Here is a 17,250-nt window from a genome sequence, read left to right as displayed (position 1 = left end):
TGTTTACGATAGGCAATTTGGCCTCGAGAAATTACTCGCAAATTTATGCTCAATTATTCGATAATTTTACTTGATAACGAGTGTTGTCACCCCAACTTTGAGTACTCAGGTCGAAACAACTCGATATCGAATCACATAATTAGGCCCCAGGTATGTGATGTAAAACGATTCGACTCGTTTTGCCATAAATCGAAATCGTATATCTCTAATTTTTGTGAATATTTTAATGAAATTGAAAATGGGGTTTAAAAATATTATTCAAATAAGGGGCTTTTGGGAAGCAAAACTATATATATCATTAACGGCACTCCGATTATATACCATTTCGATTCTGCAAATCGAATCGATTCGGTTTTCATCACATACCCAATTGTCTTCAAATATCATAAAAATCCCTTCAGTATTTTTCTCAAGCTTTTTTCCTGTAAAACCTAAGGTGAACTATCACGGACATTAAAAAAATTCTCTAAAAATCGTCCAGCCGTCCTCTACTGATAAAATTTTGAGAATCAAATTGTAAAAAAAATAATTTTTCGCACGAAATTGTATAATTTTCGTTTGGGTTACGTTGCCCACTAACCACACATGTTTATAACATTCACCACAATAATACAACTCTGTGTACTTTGATATTTAATTAAAAAGCATTGCCAGCATCGAATATTTTGATGGCTTTATCGTGCTGTTCATTTTTTTCAACAGCCAACAGAACATTACAGTTGTGATTATTTAAAGAATATTATTCCAACAATAACAAAGTGCGATGAATTTTTATTATTTATTTATTTTTTTAAATATCAGCGTGCACCTCTCCATTCATGTTGAGAACGGCGATTTATACATCGGCAGCGGCTAAACCCTTAAAAAAAGAGCGGCGGCGGCGCGTCGCCGTCTGAAAATCGACTCGCTTCCCACTCCGATAAGTCATCGTGCTGCTCATCGCTCATCTTCCATTAAAGAAATATTTTCCATACATTGTGTTTAAGGCAAAAACATTTGTTAAAAGTTTTGCAATTTTCTCCATAAATACCCGCATTTTATAGAAAATAACTAAATATGGCATCCAGCGAAGGAACAAATAAACCAGAACAAATTAATTTGGCCAATTTAAGTTTAGAACAATTGGTACAAATCAAACAAGAATTTGAGCAGGTACGACGACGACGATGGAGACAATAAGTCTGAAGAGTTAATAATGAATGAATTTTTTTCTTTACTTTTAGGAAATCAATGGCATCCAAGAATCCTTACAGACCTTGTATGATTGCAAAGCTAAATATGCCAGTTCAAAGGAAGCTTTAGAATCATTCCAACCTGAATGGAATGATCGTCAAGTTTTAGTACCCCTCACCAGCAGTATGTATGTTCCCGGTCGTATTAAGGATATGGATAATTTTGTTATTGATGTTGGTACTGGTTATTATGTAGAGAAGGTAAGTTGGTAAGATATGATGTCATAAGACATGCATTTCTGTGGAGAAATTCGGGGCTTATACATTTGTGATAATGTGTCATTCTGCACTAGGTTAGGTTTTAGATGAGTAACCGCAACTGTCTTGAATAATGTAAGGATTTGTTGTTTACAATTCCATAAGGTTATGGTTGAGAAGCTGCATGTAAATAGAATATAACAATACTTATAGGGAATGACAATTAGTGAAGGCATAATACTTAAACACACTTGTCCCGACGAAAATTCGGGTCCAATAGTAATAACGTTTGATGTTTGTTCCCTTCTTTGGGAACTCCCTGTTTCATTATACGGAGCCTTATTGACCAATTATTGCACGTACGACAGGCGTTTATTATCCAACATTGTACACCAGTTTGGTTTGATTGAAATGATTGAAATCAATGTTAACGATATACAAAGGATCTCTGCTCAGGCGAAAAAATGAACTTGGTCCATGCGATACACTTTTGCTGGCATCCTTGTCTTCAGTCACAGAATTTTCAAAGATGAGGCGGTTTATTTGCTGAAATAATCGATAATCATGGTAATTCCGTCCGGGCCCAACGCTTTGAATGGAATGATATATATACTGTGGTGGTAACTCCTCGGCCTGTTACAGCCTGTCCAGCTGACTGGTGAACACGATAATTCTCGAAAGGAGTAACCGATTTTGTCCAAAGTTTTTGGTTACCACCTAAAAATATTGTTTAAGTGCAACTCATTTTGATTTTTTTTGTTCAAAGTGATCATTCTGGTGGAAGTTACCGTGGTGCAGTGGTAAGCACGTCCGCCTTGCACTCAGAAGATCTGAGGCTCCATACCTAACCAGTGGTTTAATGTCCCTAGTATTTCAGCCATGAAACATTTCTCTACAAGTGTTGCCGCCGTTCGGACTCGGCGATAAAAAGTAGGTCCTATATCTTTGAGCCAATATGAATCGGCGTGGACTCATTGATACGAGAGAAGTTTCCCTTGTCCATCGGGGGATGTTGTGGGAACATATCTATTGTATGTATGGTCTTTTTGGTCCTGATAACAATGATATATTTTTTCGTTGGCAAGTCCATATTTACTGAGATATTTACCCAACCTGCTACCAAAAACTAAAATGAATTTTGAGCTTGATAAATCTAGAATTGAGAACCAGTTTTGTTTAAACTTTGTGCCCATAACAACACGTTTTCCAAACGCCCATAAGGTTCCAAAATTTTCCATATCGGACCTCCCCCGTAGTTTAAAAGCTTTTCAAGGATCGTTCGGACATTTTTACTGAATGTAGTCCTGATTACAGCCATATAATATATTTTGTGGGCTGGAGAAAATTTCCTGTAATACGGCCTAAAAGCTCTAAAAACCTTATAACATTTACTGATAAATATCGAATTCAGAACCTGATAAATTTAGCATAGAACACTTTTTATAATTACCTGAAGTTTAAAGATGATCAGTGTTCCCCACAAAATATCAACATTTTCTATTAAACGCAGTTTAGGACCTATTCGAGAATCGTTGATGCTTCCTGGAAAAATGATCCGAAAGCTGAAAAAACTGAAGTTTATAGATGATCAGTGTTCCCCACAAAATATCAAAATTTTCTCTTAAACGCAGTTTAGGACCTGTTCGAGAATCGTTCTGAAATTTTTACAAAAGGTAGCCCTTGTTGTTGAGCTGATAACATAAGGTTCCAAAATTTTCCATATCGGACCTCCCCCGTAGTTTAAAAGCTTTTCAAGGATCGTTAGGACATTTTTACTGAATGTAGTCTTGTTTACTGCTGGAGCAAATTTTCTGTAATAACGGCTTAAAGGCTCTAAAAACCCTATAACATTTAGTGATAAATATCGAATTCGGAACCCGATAAACTTTGCATATAACACTTTTTATAATTACATGAAGTTTAAAGATTATCAGTGTTCCCCACAAAATATCAACATTTTCTCTTAAATTTAGTATTGGACCTGTTCGAGAATCGTTCCGAAATTTTTACAAAAGGTAGCCCTTGTGGAGCTGATTACAATCATACCATTTTTTCGTGGACATGTCAATGCATCCTGGCAAAATGATCCGTAAGTGACTAACATTGATCCAACTATTGAACATCGTAATTCTCTTTGATTGAGATGGACTTTAACGTGGAAGTCCTTTGAGCACCTCACACCATCTGTCTTGTGATCGTGACTTCAACTGCATATTTTTTCTGAGAAAGTCTATACATTCTGAAATTTCTCAAATCCAGAAAAATTCAAAATATGCGCAGTTTTATAGCTGTTTCATTCTGAAACTTCCTGTGGGTATAAAATCATAGAAAGAGTGTCTTCGTATTTTAACTCCTTATCTTGAATCATATAGATCGTATCAATTGTGCACGGATACCAAACTCAGACATGGCTTGCAAAAAATTTCATCTTTTTCGGCGGAGGAAGACGTCGATTAGGTGTTTTATGTTGTTCTGGGGTCTCTGGCCTTAGCTTAGCAATTTCTAAAAAAATCTAGTAATTTGTTTTTAATTTTTTTTTCTTTCAGAACTTGGAGGGATCCAAAGACTATTTCAAACGTCGTGTCGAATATGTCCAAGAACAAATTGAGAAAATTGAAAAAATTCAAATGCAAAAGAGCCGCTTTTTAAGTGCTGTGGTAGGTGTTATTGAAATGAAACAATTGGCTGCAGTAAAACAATTGCAACAACAACAGCAGACAGCCTAAGTTTAGCATAAACAACAGCAACCAACGACATCGATTTTGGACTAAACAACAAATAATTCACCACTCATTTTTGTTAATTGCACTTTGAAAGTGTTTTTTCATAAAATAAAATCGTATTAAACAAAACAACAGCAGCAACAACAACAACAGAACAACCAACCAACCAAAATAAATAAACTAGCATTTAAAATGAAAGTTAAAAGAAAACTTTAATGAAAGCATTTTTGTTGTATTTTTTAAATTATTGTATTTTTAAGTACAGGTGACAGATTAGGATAAAAACAATAACATGGTCAGCATAGGCAGGATTCGACACTCAATTAAAGCAGAAATTTATTAACTAAGAATCATTCTGTTAATGTTGAAAAACATTATACAATTGTTGTGGAAGAGGGAGATTGTTCAGCTAGGAGGCAGTTTCCTAATGTTAAAAATTGTTTTTGGTAGAAAGAGAATTTTTAACCATTTATTTAATTTGTTTATTTAATCGGGGCAATCATGAATATTTCCATCGAAAATTTTCTGCAGGGAAACTATGATAAAAGAAAATTGGGAAAAGGGAACAAATTCTGCACGAATTTTATATTCGTGATTGCCCTGAACATTTTCAATATTACCTCAATGACTAGTGTATTGTTAATTATTTCACTTCAGTTTAGTAATAACTCCAAATGTTTAAATGTTTCAATTATGAAACTAATTAAAATAGCAAACAGAAATATTTCTAAAAACTACATACACCCCACCCACAATCATATCTATTTCAATTTTTCTATTGTATCATTCAACAGCTTCACTTTCTCCTCATAAACTGTTTTCAATTCACGATGAATTTTTGTCTGGAGTTCATGTTCTGTTTTCAATTTATCGTAGACATTTTTCGATATTTGCAATTTCTTCTCCAATATGGTACATTTATCTTGTTCGGCTTTTACCCACAATTGGGATTTATTCAAACGTTCTTGCATGTGGTTGCATTCGGCAGTTTTCAAATTTAGCATATCTTTGGTAACTTGTACAACATCTTTCATGGCATCCACTTGAGTTTTCATCGTGGCAATTTGATGTTCCTGCTGCTTATTGACTTTGGTCTTTTCAAACAACAAAGTTTTGGCTTTCAACAACAGCTCCTCTTGGTCTTGACGCGTCTTGGGGGCATCCACACCGCCCAACATTACCGATTGTTTTAGCGATTGTTCCAATTGATTGACTTTCCTCTTGAGTTTTTCATTTTCACTTAGGGCTTCCTGAAAATAAAAATATGGATTTTAGTAATATTTTCTTCTCAAAGTTTTTAGAATTCCCAAAAAAAAAAAACTAACCTCCAAATCTTTGCGCAAAGCTGACATACGTTTACGTGATTCCTCTACCAATTGTTGTTTTTCACTTTCCAATGTGAAAACAATATCCAATAATTCATTATCGTTCTTGGCATGATTTTCTGGGACTGCAGCAGCTCCGACGGTTTCAGTTTCATTTGAATTTTCTGCATTGTTATTATTATTTAAATCTTGAACAATTTCACTATTATTATTTTCAGCCATCTTTTTTTAAATCTGTTCCTTCTATGAATATTAATTTTTTTATTTTTAAAGAAAAATCTTTGCGTGCAAACGTTTTCCCTCCCTCTACGATTGATAGTAAAAGTAGACGATCAAAAGATTTTTCTCATTCGATTTTTTGTTTGTGCATGTTCTATTTATAGGCCCACTATTTGGTATTTGTATAGATGACTCTCTCTCTTCTTTGCATCCACACCGAGTGGCAGCAAACGCAGATGGTCGAGGGGACATAAAACGCATGTTTATTTTTTGAAAATTCGTAAACATTTTTTCTCTTTTTGGTGGTTTTGTTTATTTGTTTCATAGGATGTTTTCCTTTTAGCCACGTGAAGATGAAAAATGCATTCATAGATAGAATGGTTTCCTTCCACTGTTCCTTTATGTTCGATTTGAAAATAATTTAATATACATACATTAGGCCTTCGGTATTCGATAAAAATGTGTGTCATCGAAATAATGGGTTTGGACACTAAGTATGTTGGGACGATAGGGAATAGGTTTAGCCCTGTCCGTTCGGCTGACTGTCTGGCTGGCTAGTGCCCACAATAATTCACGAGCGGATCAACTAATTTGATCCAACAGTTCAAAACTAAATCAAGTTCTAGGATGGGCCATATCGTGCATTTTAAGCACATTTTTCGCATCGGTTCGAATTTTTTGATATAAGTCGGGAAGTCCATACTACCTGATATAATGGTCAAGCTGTAGAAACCTTATGCCACCAACAAAAGCTATAAAAATCCTACGATGGCGGACTAAAATGGCTAGTTGGCACGAAAACTATCGAAAAGAATGAGTCAAAATTATATCGAGTTTCAAGATGTTCAAATGTCCTCGGTTCTGGATCTTAATTTATTATACCCTCCACCCTAATATGGAGGGTATATTAAGTTTGTCATTTTGTTTGTAACACATCGAAATAATCTTTTGCGATCCTATAAAGTATACATTCTTGATCAGAGTAAAATTTTAAGCCGATTTAGCCGTATCCGTGAGTCCGTCTGCTGTAATCACGCTATATTTCGAATAAGTTGAGTTAGAGGACTGGACATTTTGTACACATGTGTCTTTGGTCTTAGGTCCATGTTTTGGTATAGCCCCCATATAACGGTACCTCCCGATTTTCGGTATTTTGAGAATTTTAGCCACAATTTGTAACCGAACTATCTGCAATTTAACATTTGAGGTTCTCAGTGGTCATGAAACATCTCCACCAAACATCGTCAACATAGGTCCATGTTTTGGTATGGCCCCCTTATAACCGTACCTCCCGAACTAGCTGTAATTTGACATTTGAGGTTCTCAGTGGTCATGAAACATCTCCACGAAACATCGTCAACATAGGTCCATGTTTTGGTATAGCCCCCATATATCGGTACCTCCCGATTTTCGGTATTTTGAGAATTTTAGCTACAATTTTTAACCGAACTAGCTGTAATTTGGCATTTGAGGTTCTCAGTGGTCATGAAATATCTCCACTAAACATCGTCAACATAGGTCCATGTTTTGGTATAGCCCCCATATAACGGTACCTCCCGATTTTCGGTATTTTGAGAATTTTAGCTGCAATTGCCATTTGAGGTTCTCAGTGGTCATAAAACATATCCACTAAACATCGTCAACATAGGTCCATGTTTTGGTATAGCCCCCATATAACGGTACCTCCCGATTTTCGGTATTTTGAGAATTTTAACCACAATTTGTAACCGAACTATCTGCAATTTAACATTTGAGGTTCTCAGTGGTCATGAAACATCTCCACCAAACTTCGTCAACATAGGTCCATGTTTTGGTATGGCCCCCTTATAACCGTACCTCCCGTTTTTCGGTATTTTGATCGTTTTAGTTACAATTTTTAACCGAAATAGCTGTAATTTGACATTTGAAGTTCTCATTGGGCATAAAACATCTCCCACGAAACATCGTCAACATAGGTCCATGTTTTGGTATAGCCCCCATATAACGGTATCTCCCGATTTTCGGTATTTTGAGAATTTTAGCTGCAATTGCCACTTGAGGTTCTCAGTGGTCATGAAACATCTCCACTAAACATCGTCAACATAGGTCCATGTTTGGGTATAGCCCCCATATAACGGTACCTCCCGATTTTCGGTATTTTGAGAATTTTAGCCACAATTTGTAAACGAACTATCTGCAATTTAACATTTGAGGTTCTCAGTGGTCATGAAACATCTCCACCAAACATCGTCAACATAGGTCCATGTTTTGGTATGGCCCCCTTATAACCGTACCTCCCGATTTTCGGTATTTTGATCATTTTAGTTACAATTTTTAATCGAACTAGCCGTAATTTGACATTTGAGGTTCTCAGTGGTCATGAAACATCTCCACGAAACATCGTCAACATAGGCCCATGTTTTGGTATAGCCCCCATATATCGGTACCTCCCGATTTTCGGTATTTTGAGAATTTTAGCTACAATTTTTAACCGAACTAGCTGTAATTTGCCATTTGAGGTTCTCGGTGGTCATGAAATATCTCCACTAAACATCGTCAACATAGGTCCATGTTTTGGTATAGCCCCCATATAACAGTACCTCCCGATTTTCGGTATTTTGAGAATTTTAGCCACAATTTTTAACCGAAATAGCTGTAATTTGACATTTGAAGTTCTCAGTGGGCATAAAACATCTCCCACGAAACATCGTCAACATAGGTCCATGTTTTGGTATAGCCCCCATATAACGGTATCTCCCGATTTTCGGTATTTTGAGAATTTTAGCTGCAATTGCCATTTGAGGTTCTCAGTGGTCATGAAACATCGTCAACATAGGTCCATGTTTTGGTATAGCCCCCATATAACGGTACCTCCCGATTTTCGGTATTTTGAGAATTTTAACCACAATTTGTAACCGAACTATCTGCAATTTAACATTTGAGGTTCTCAGTGGTCATGAAACATCTCCACCAAACTTCGTCAACATAGGTCCATGTTTTGGTATGGCCCCCTTATAACCGTACCTCCCGTTTTTCGGTATTTTGATCGTTTTAGTTACAATTTTTAATCGAACTAGCTGTAATTTGACATTTGAGGTTCTCAGTGGTCATGAAACATCTCCCACGAAACATCGTCAACATAGGTCCATGTTTTGGTATAGCCACCTTACAACGGTACCGCCCAATTTCCGGTATTTTTACGTGTTTATCTACACTTTCAGACCAAATATGCTATAATTTGGTATCACGAAACTTCTCCACCAAAGATTATGTATTATGTTTTGTTATAGCCCCCATATAACAGTTCCACCCGGTTTTCGGTATTTTGAAGATTTTAACTAAAATTTTTACCAAACTAGCTGTAATTTGACATTTGAGGTTCTTATTGGTCACAACACTTTTCCACCAAAATTTTTCACCAAAAATTGTTTCGGTATAGCCTCCATATACAGGTACAATTTGATTTCTGACCGAATTAGCTATAATATGGCAGATAGGTTTCCTAGTAATCAAGTATCATATCCACCTAAACTTGTGGGCATAGTTACTTTCACAACAGAAAGTAAATTAATTATTCCATATTAGCTCAGAATATTTCATGGTTGAGATTCGGCTGAGCCGTTAGCATTTATGCTAACGAGGGTATATACACTTTCATACGGGCAAAATGTGCCTCATCGAAATAATGGTTTTAGACCCCAAGAATGTTTGGACGAAATGTGTTTCAGACAATTTGGAGTTGATTTAGCCATGTCCAGCCGTCCGGCTGGAGCGCACGATAACTCTCGAACGGATCAACCGGTTCGGTCGAAAATTTGGTTTTCGTAATATTTTGCACAAACTTAGTTTAAGTTCGAAGATGGGTTATATCGGTGCACTCCTTCCGGTAGCTCCCCCACAAAAGTTCGAAAATGTTCGGAAAATTTGTTCGCACGATAACTCTTGAAGGGTGTAAATTATTTGGCCCATCGTGAAATTTCTACCAGACTTAGATGAGGTTCCAATATGGACTCAATCGTTCCACTCCTTCAGGTACATCCCACACAAAATTTCGGACAAGTTTAATTTAGGACCTGCTCTCGAATCGCTTTGATTTTTGTTGTAGCAACTTGTATTCACTGTCCCCAATACGACGGTATAAGTTTCATCAGGGGTCCATCAAGTCCATACTTCCTGAGAAAATATCCTGAAAGGTGCAAAAAACCCCTATGACACCGTGTGTAGTGGCTGGAGCGCAAGATAAATCTCGAACGGATCTGCCAATTCGGTCCAAAATTTGGCCTTCGTAATATTTTGTCCAAACATAGTTTATGCTCAAAGATAAACCATATCGGTCCACTCCTTCAGGTACCTTCCTTACAAAAGTTCAAAAAATGCTGAGAAAAATTGTGCTCACGATAACTCTTGAAGGTAGTGACAGATGTAATCCATACTCTGCACATCCTAATATATCTACCAGATATAGATCAGATTCGAATATGGACTATATTTGTCTTCTGCTTCTGGTACCTCCCACACAAAATTTCGGATGAGTTCACTTTAAGACCAGCTCTCGAATCACTTTGATTTTTGTTGAAGCAATTTGCATTCGCTACCTCCATTACGACGGTAAAAGTTTTTTTCAGGGGAAACATCCCGAAAGGTGTAAAAAACCCTATGTCACCATATGTCTTGAACTGTTCTACCGATTTGGTGCAACATTTGGTCTTCGTCATATTTTAAGCAAACTTAGTTTCATGGGGTAATACCGGTCCACAACTTCCGGTACTTCTCCCCAATATTTAAAAAATGTCACTAAAATGCTAGGACGGTATCATTTGAATGGGGCAACCAATTTGGTCCAAACTTTGGATCTCCTAACGTTTTGTCAAAATTTATTTTAACTTCTAATATGACCCATATCGGTCCTCCCTATGGGTACCTCCCCCACAAAAGTTCAACATTTGTGTCTTAGTGCAGTTAATTCCTAATCCACATTTTTGTCGGCAAGTTCAAATGTTCAAAAAGGGCCACAAAATTCTGAAGAGACCCTAAATACACTCGATCTGTCCGTAGATGAAAGTTTCACTTCACATTGGCTGAGGGTATATCTCTGTCGGCAAAGCCCACTGACACTTTTTTATTTGTTTAATTGCTTTTTGCTAGGTCACGAAGCAACATTATTACCAGTGACCGCTTCACTCGGTGACCTGTGGTCCAATATTATCACCCTTGACAGGTTTGAAGAAGATAAAGAGAGAATAAGACTGGGGCCTAATTACGACATTCGATTCGATCGAGTATTTACTCGTGAATGAAAAAATCGAACTATGAAAACCTATGTGTTCTTAAAAGAACATTGAGAAGGTAGATGGTAAAAATGTGTTTATTTTGAAGCAAAAACTAAAAATACAAATTTATTAATGAAAAAACGTAAATATTTATTGAAATCGTTGAATAATAATTTCGGAATGAAGTTATGCTAGAAAACTGTACGAAATGATTTATTTTTGTAAAACTTTTTGACATTGTTGTATCAAATTGCTAATGTGTCTACCTTAATAAATGTACGGTTAGTGGCGCGAATAGGTTTTCATAGTTTGATTTTTTCATTATCGAGCAAATACTCGATCGAATCGAATGTCGTAATTAGGCCCCTGAACATAAAGAAATATCTGGGATATTTCAGTGTTGTTATTCGATTATTTAGGTCTGATAAGAAGGTGAGAGTATTCTTCTCACTTCTGCATCTCCACATAATCTAGTCGATGCCAAAGTCATCCCATCTTGAAGTTAGAAATTTTATATTACAGTGACCCTTAATGAGTTACATCCACAGTGATCTTCATCCCTAGCTTCTCGAGTGAGAGAAAGGAAATGGTTCTAAACAGATTTTATTGAATTTTTTCATACAGGTTCCGTGTCCCCTCTCAAGGTAGACCTTACGAAGTTGGTATGTATCAACATAAAGCCACACCGAGCTACTTCATCCAACCATTCCGAAATCATGGATTTTATGGTCATTGGCTTGGGAGGCAGACCCCTCGCCAAATTCATTCTTCATTCCCGTCTGAGTTGAGCTCGGCTTCGGAGTAGAGATTAACTCCACCATTTTTATTTGCGCAATAGGTTTCGTCGCCTCTACTTTCTTGTTTTCAACCGCATCCCCTGTAAGGGCTTTGGTATGGGCAACAACAGGGCCTGGGCCTCGAACTTCCTGATGTACATCAACTTGCTTCTGATGAAGAAGTCCCCTTTTCCGAATTGGTACCTTTCCCCACGAATTTTGTAAGTACGTCTATAATTCTTATTTTCCTTAACTTCTATGGCAGTTAAGTCCCTGGAGTTATTGTCTGTTGTTGGATCCTCCTTGGATTCCCCATCATCAGTCAATGATCCTGTTACATCCTGCTTTTGAAGTTTTTTAGCTGATATACGACCAGCTGCCAAACAGCATCCGAGTCCATATTTCCTTCGTCCATTTTACTCTCATCTTCCCTAGGAGACTTGGGTGAGATCTCCATAGTGTGCAGCTCGTCATCAGTTAAGGTCAAGTTGATTAGCATCTCCTCCGGGAAACGTGTCTATATTCTACTCGCCTGGAACAAATCTTTCCGCTAAAACCACTCGTGTTTGTCTTGGCAGCTGGCGTTCTTCTGCTGCAATGGATGGGGGTGGTCTCCAAGTACGACATTCACACTGTATCTCTGTACTGCCTACGCAACCATATCAGTGTGAATGCTATCCAAGCCTGCCTGATAGGCTCGTTGGGCTATAGGTTCTATTTTATACCGTTGGACCTCTCTCTAGATCATGAAGATCTCTCCTGACGTGCCTAGTTGGAGGCCTGTCCACTAAATCGTGACAGGGATGCTCCTGCGATAACACCCAAGAAGGTGATTCATTGACAACATCCTGTTGTGCTGGTGTGCCGGTTAAATCTTCGTCTCCTCATAAAGATGGTCCACTGGTGTCATGAGGAGGCATCCTTTTGCAGTCTTCAGGCAGGTTTAAATCTTCCACGACTTGAGCACCTTGTTCCTACCTCTGATTTTATCGCAAATAGCTGTGGCATGCGCGGATGACTTAAACATGCTGTCGAACATTACACCGAGTATTTTGAGGTAATTAGTGGTCGGAATCAGTGCACCATCGGCCAATATGTTCACTGGGAGCCTCATTTTAGCCATTCATGTTGTGAACAGTGTGGCATTGGATTTAGCAGCGAATATTTTCATATTCCTCAGATGGAAGAACTGCACTAGGTCGGGTCATCAACGATCGGTCCCGACGCCAAGATCGTACAATCATTCGCATACATCACGATGCCTATGCCGTCTGGAGGGTGTGGAATTTCAGAAAGGTAGAGGTTAAACTGTTCCGGAGATATCACCAAACCCGATAAGTCAATATCCACCATGACTGTTCGGTCGCACGGTCGGTTTAATTCATATTGGGCCCGAATTGACGCCACGATACCCAACACATGCCCTGCATGTGGATTGGGACCACACGATACATTGCATTTGTTTAGCTGCCCAGCTAACCCCACTCACCAGTCTCTGATTCCTTATGGACGCAACCAATCCAGGTTGCAGAATTCTTGAGTCTGGAACCAGAACCTGATAACTTAAATAATACACGAACGAACATATTTGCGTTGCGAAATTCCTTTAATGGCATGTAATTAATTTAATCTTCAATTTATTTCACATTATTATGGCCCATTATTATAGTGTTCTTTTACTATCTGATGGATTTGAAAACCGAAAATAAACCAATTTGGTGGCATTACAAATATGATTTTTACATTGAAAGCTAATGCCATGAAGCTCCTCCTTAAAATTCAATCATCACTTTTAACTTTAAGTTAACCGGAACGCTATAAATCTGTTCAGTAAATCCAAACTATAACAAAAGGAGACTTATAATAATGGGGGTATGGTGAACAAACCTAAAAAGTTAGAAGCAATTTCCATTATCAAAACATAATTTATAAAAAATGTTTGTGTTTATTTTTTGGTTGTTTTCTTCTTGTTGTTTTATTTAATGTGAGGTGTATGCATTAATACAATTTTGTTTTTAGTTTTGCGTTGTATGTGTAAAGAAAGAAATTAAACATAAACTTATTAACGAAAACAAAGAGAAGGGCGTTTTTTGTTTTAAAACAATTTAATTGTTAATAATTATGTATGAGTTCTTGTTTGTTTTTTGGGATAGAGTAGGTAGTTGGTGATTTGTTTGATGATTTGTAAATGCTTAAAAAAGGAGAACGCTAAGAGATGATGAATAATTAAATTTAAGGGGAACATGAATGAATGTGCACAAGTGATTCTCTTAAAGTTCACCAGCAGCACAAGCATCAGCATATGATTTGTCGGGCTTCTCTTCAGGATTCAATTTAATCATATCATCAATACGCAAAATGGTGATGGCAGCTTCTGTGGCGAATTTAAGTGACTTGATTTTGGACATGGCAGGTTCGAGGACACCAGCTTTTTTGTTGTCACGTACAATACCTTCAATCAAATCCAAGCCGGTCCATTTAAGTTCAGCATGTTCAGCCTTGGTTTGGCTGGAATTGTGATAGGCACGCAATTTGGCTACCAAATCAGTGGCATCCTTGGCTGCATTGACTGCCAATGTTTTGGGAATGACCAAAAGAGATTTAGCAAATTCAGCAATGGCCAATTGTTCGCGGGAGCTAAGGGAGGTGGCAAAATTTTCAAGATAAATGGAAAGGGCAGCTTCTACACAACCACCACCGGCAACAACCTTTTTGCTTTCCAAAACACGTTTAACAACACACAAGGAGTCATGGATGGATCTTTCCATTTCATCACAGTAGAAATCATTGGGACCACGCAAAATAATGGAAGCAGCAGCTCTAGCCTTGGTGCCCTTGATAAGAATCAGCTCATCATCGCAGATGCGTTCTTGGGCCACCTCGGCGGCTTCACCAACCATGGAGGCATCGAAACTTTCTTCACCTTCCATGTTTGTGAGGGAGGTCAAGAATGCAGCACCAGTGGCCTTGGCAATGATTTTCAAATCGCTCTTCTTAACACGCCTGACAGCCATGGCACCAGCTTCAATGAAGTATTTCATGCACAAATCATCAACACCACCCGAACACAAAACAACATTGACACCGGTGGACAAAATTTTGTTAATACGCTCCTTGGTAATATCCAATTCACGAGCACGAATACCCTCCAACTTATCGGGATCGTTGATCAAAACTTGTACACCCATCTTCATTTTGGTCTTTTGCAAAGAGAAGTCCAAGCAGGCAATCTTGGCATTGACAATTTTCTTGGGCATTTGTTGTGAGGCAATGGTGCAGTTCAGAGCATAGCCAGGAATCAAAAGAGATTCGCGAGCTGATTTACCGTGAGCTTTCAAAACATTAACGGCCTTAATGGAATAGGCAGCATTACCCTTGGGATCGGTGATCTAAAGGAAAACACAGGTCGTACTTTTAATGAGGATGAAAAAGATTTGCATGTTTTATGTCGGTTCTTACCTTAACAGCTTGACAAGCATCAACAACCATGGCTGCAAAGAAATCAGCATCAGCTCCAATGATCTTAGAGCTCATGGATGTTTTGGCAATGTTAATCAAGGAGTCACGGCCCAATTCATCAACGGGAGCTGTCAAATGTTCGGAAATGTATTTGCAAGCTTCTTTGCAGGCCAAACGATAACCGGAAATGATGGAGGTGGGGTGAATTTTTTGTTTCACCAATTCATCGGCGTTCTGTATGGGAGAGAGATAATAAGTTGGGGTGTTACAATAAAAAATAATTAATGTTTTCGTCATTTGAAAATGGATATTCAAATCCAGGAATCGAACCTAAGCTAAATGTTTTTGATTAACCATCTGTATATTATTACATATTGCTAGACCTAGCAGTTTCTCTTCCATTTTCTCACAATAGTCCCACGATCTTTCTCAACCTGGACGTAAACTCCCTACCAAACCTGCTAGTCCACGTTGACAACATCGATATAATTGGTACAATATTGGAAGCCAATTGATGTGTTTTTGAGAACTTTATTCTAAGGTAAATGTCCTAATCTATATTGTCCGTAAATATCGTGCGCAAGAATCCCGTGTGTCCAAACTATACACAAACAATGACATAGTTAACTTTGTCGAGATATGGGTCTTGAAAGTTCCATAAATAATCAAAATTACCTTCAAATTTGTTTCTACCTGTGGAAATTGTAAACATTTTTTCTAAGGCGGTTTCGAAAAAAACGTTATAAAGAGATTATTTTTTGTTGGAAGGCGTATTTATGTTTTACAACACATTTAATTGTGGATAAGTTCATCTTTAGCTTCATTTTTTAGAACAAATTTTAATTGCTTCAAAACAGGTTTTTGTATTTATGCAGATGATCAAGCTTTTATGAAATAGCTAATATTTTTCCAAATATAGTCGAACATCTCTATGACGAACTTCCCTGTATCGAATACTTCTCTATAACAAAGTTACAAGTGCAAATTCATACAAAATATAATCTCCCTATATTGAATTTTCTCTATAACGTTGTAATTCGTCCGTTCCCAAGTGCTACGTTATAGGGTAGTTCGAATGCGATAGTAAGATATTCAATAAAATCCTATAATAACTCACCTTAAGTAACTCAGCAGCAATTATAACGACAGAAGTGGTACCATCACCAACTTCTTCATCCTGCAATTGAGCCAGCTCAACCAAAACTCTGTAATAATATTCAATAATTCAATTAAAAAGGACTTAAATCCCATTAACATTGTAACCTACTTAGCAGCGGGATGTTCAACTTCCAAAAGTTTCAGAATGGTGGCACCATCATTGGTGACAGTGACATCACCGATATCATCGACCAACATTTTGTCCAAACCCACAGGGCCCAAGGAACTCTTGACAATGTTGGCAATGGAACTGGCTGCCATAACTGTGGAAAAAAAACAGAAAACCATTAGTTATTTATGACGTCATGGCAATGCAATACAAGACATGATGAGAGCCTCCCACTTGGGAAGCTTAAATTGACATAACCTCAAATATGTATAAACATCCTCATCATAATTTATGGTGCAGCAAGGAATGCATCATCATGGTTTTATCAAATTTCACTAGTTAAGCTTTGAAAATTACATTTTTTCAAACATGTGTTTTACAATTTGCATAGGCCATTGACAATTGTTTAGCCATGCCGGTCTCACCCATTCACATTCATTGCTCACCATCGCAATTAATCAGCATCGCATCTGTTCAATTTCATCACAAAAAACTTACCATTTTGTGTACGCACAGACTGGCCCGAATGGCGGGTACCAGCAATGGACAAAGGATTTGCAAGTGTGGACATTTTGTTGGTGTTTGTTAAAAACTTTTATTTAAAATTAGCAAAACTTTGCGTGATAATACTTTTTTTCTCCACCGAAACAAGACCGCCTGACTCACAAAATGCTACCTTCTTTGAACAAATGTGTTTTGGTGTTCTGTCAAGTCAGTGCTGCATGAGAGTACATTTTTTAACAACGCAGTGGCGTGGCGAACTTAGCAGCACTTGTTAATTGGAGTACAGCGGATGGTTTTA

General features: G+C 37.6%; 3 protein-coding genes across 3 annotated transcripts; 1 reads left to right on the top strand and 2 right to left on the bottom strand.

The window, feature by feature from the left end:
- Positions 1-812: 812 nt before the first annotated feature.
- Positions 813-4,319, top strand: Pfdn5 (prefoldin 5). The gene is made up of 3 exons (XM_073961626.1): positions 813-1,152; positions 1,224-1,433; positions 3,977-4,319. Exons 1-3 carry the CDS (start codon positions 1,057-1,059, stop codon positions 4,154-4,156), a joined length of 486 nt encoding a protein of 161 aa, XP_073817727.1. The 5' UTR covers positions 813-1,056; the 3' UTR covers positions 4,157-4,319.
- A 20-nt stretch (positions 4,320-4,339) lies between these two features.
- On the bottom strand, positions 4,340-5,972 carry LOC141389705 (uncharacterized). Its single transcript, XM_073961625.1, has 2 exons — positions 5,479-5,972; positions 4,340-5,403 (listed from the first exon to the last, which is right to left on the bottom strand). Exons 1-2 carry the CDS (start codon positions 5,698-5,700, stop codon positions 4,915-4,917), a joined length of 711 nt encoding a protein of 236 aa, XP_073817726.1. The 5' UTR covers positions 5,701-5,972; the 3' UTR covers positions 4,340-4,914.
- Positions 5,973-13,666: 7,694 nt separating this feature from the next.
- CCT1 (chaperonin containing TCP1 subunit 1) lies at positions 13,667-17,188 on the bottom strand. The gene is made up of 5 exons (XM_073961624.1): positions 16,947-17,188; positions 16,449-16,602; positions 16,299-16,386; positions 15,182-15,415; positions 13,667-15,111 (listed from the first exon to the last, which is right to left on the bottom strand). Exons 1-5 carry the CDS (start codon positions 17,017-17,019, stop codon positions 13,993-13,995), a joined length of 1,668 nt encoding a protein of 555 aa, XP_073817725.1. The 5' UTR covers positions 17,020-17,188; the 3' UTR covers positions 13,667-13,992.
- Between the last annotated feature and the right edge of the window lie 62 nt (positions 17,189-17,250).

The sequence above is a fragment of the Musca autumnalis genome, unplaced genomic scaffold (genome assembly GCF_047663935.1).
Source record: "Musca autumnalis isolate F117 unplaced genomic scaffold, ASM4766393v1 scaffold_1, whole genome shotgun sequence".
NCBI lineage: Eukaryota > Metazoa > Arthropoda > Insecta > Diptera > Muscidae > Musca > Musca autumnalis.
The sequence above is the reverse complement of the archived record's forward strand: the minus strand, read 5'-3'. Positions and strand labels throughout refer to the sequence as shown.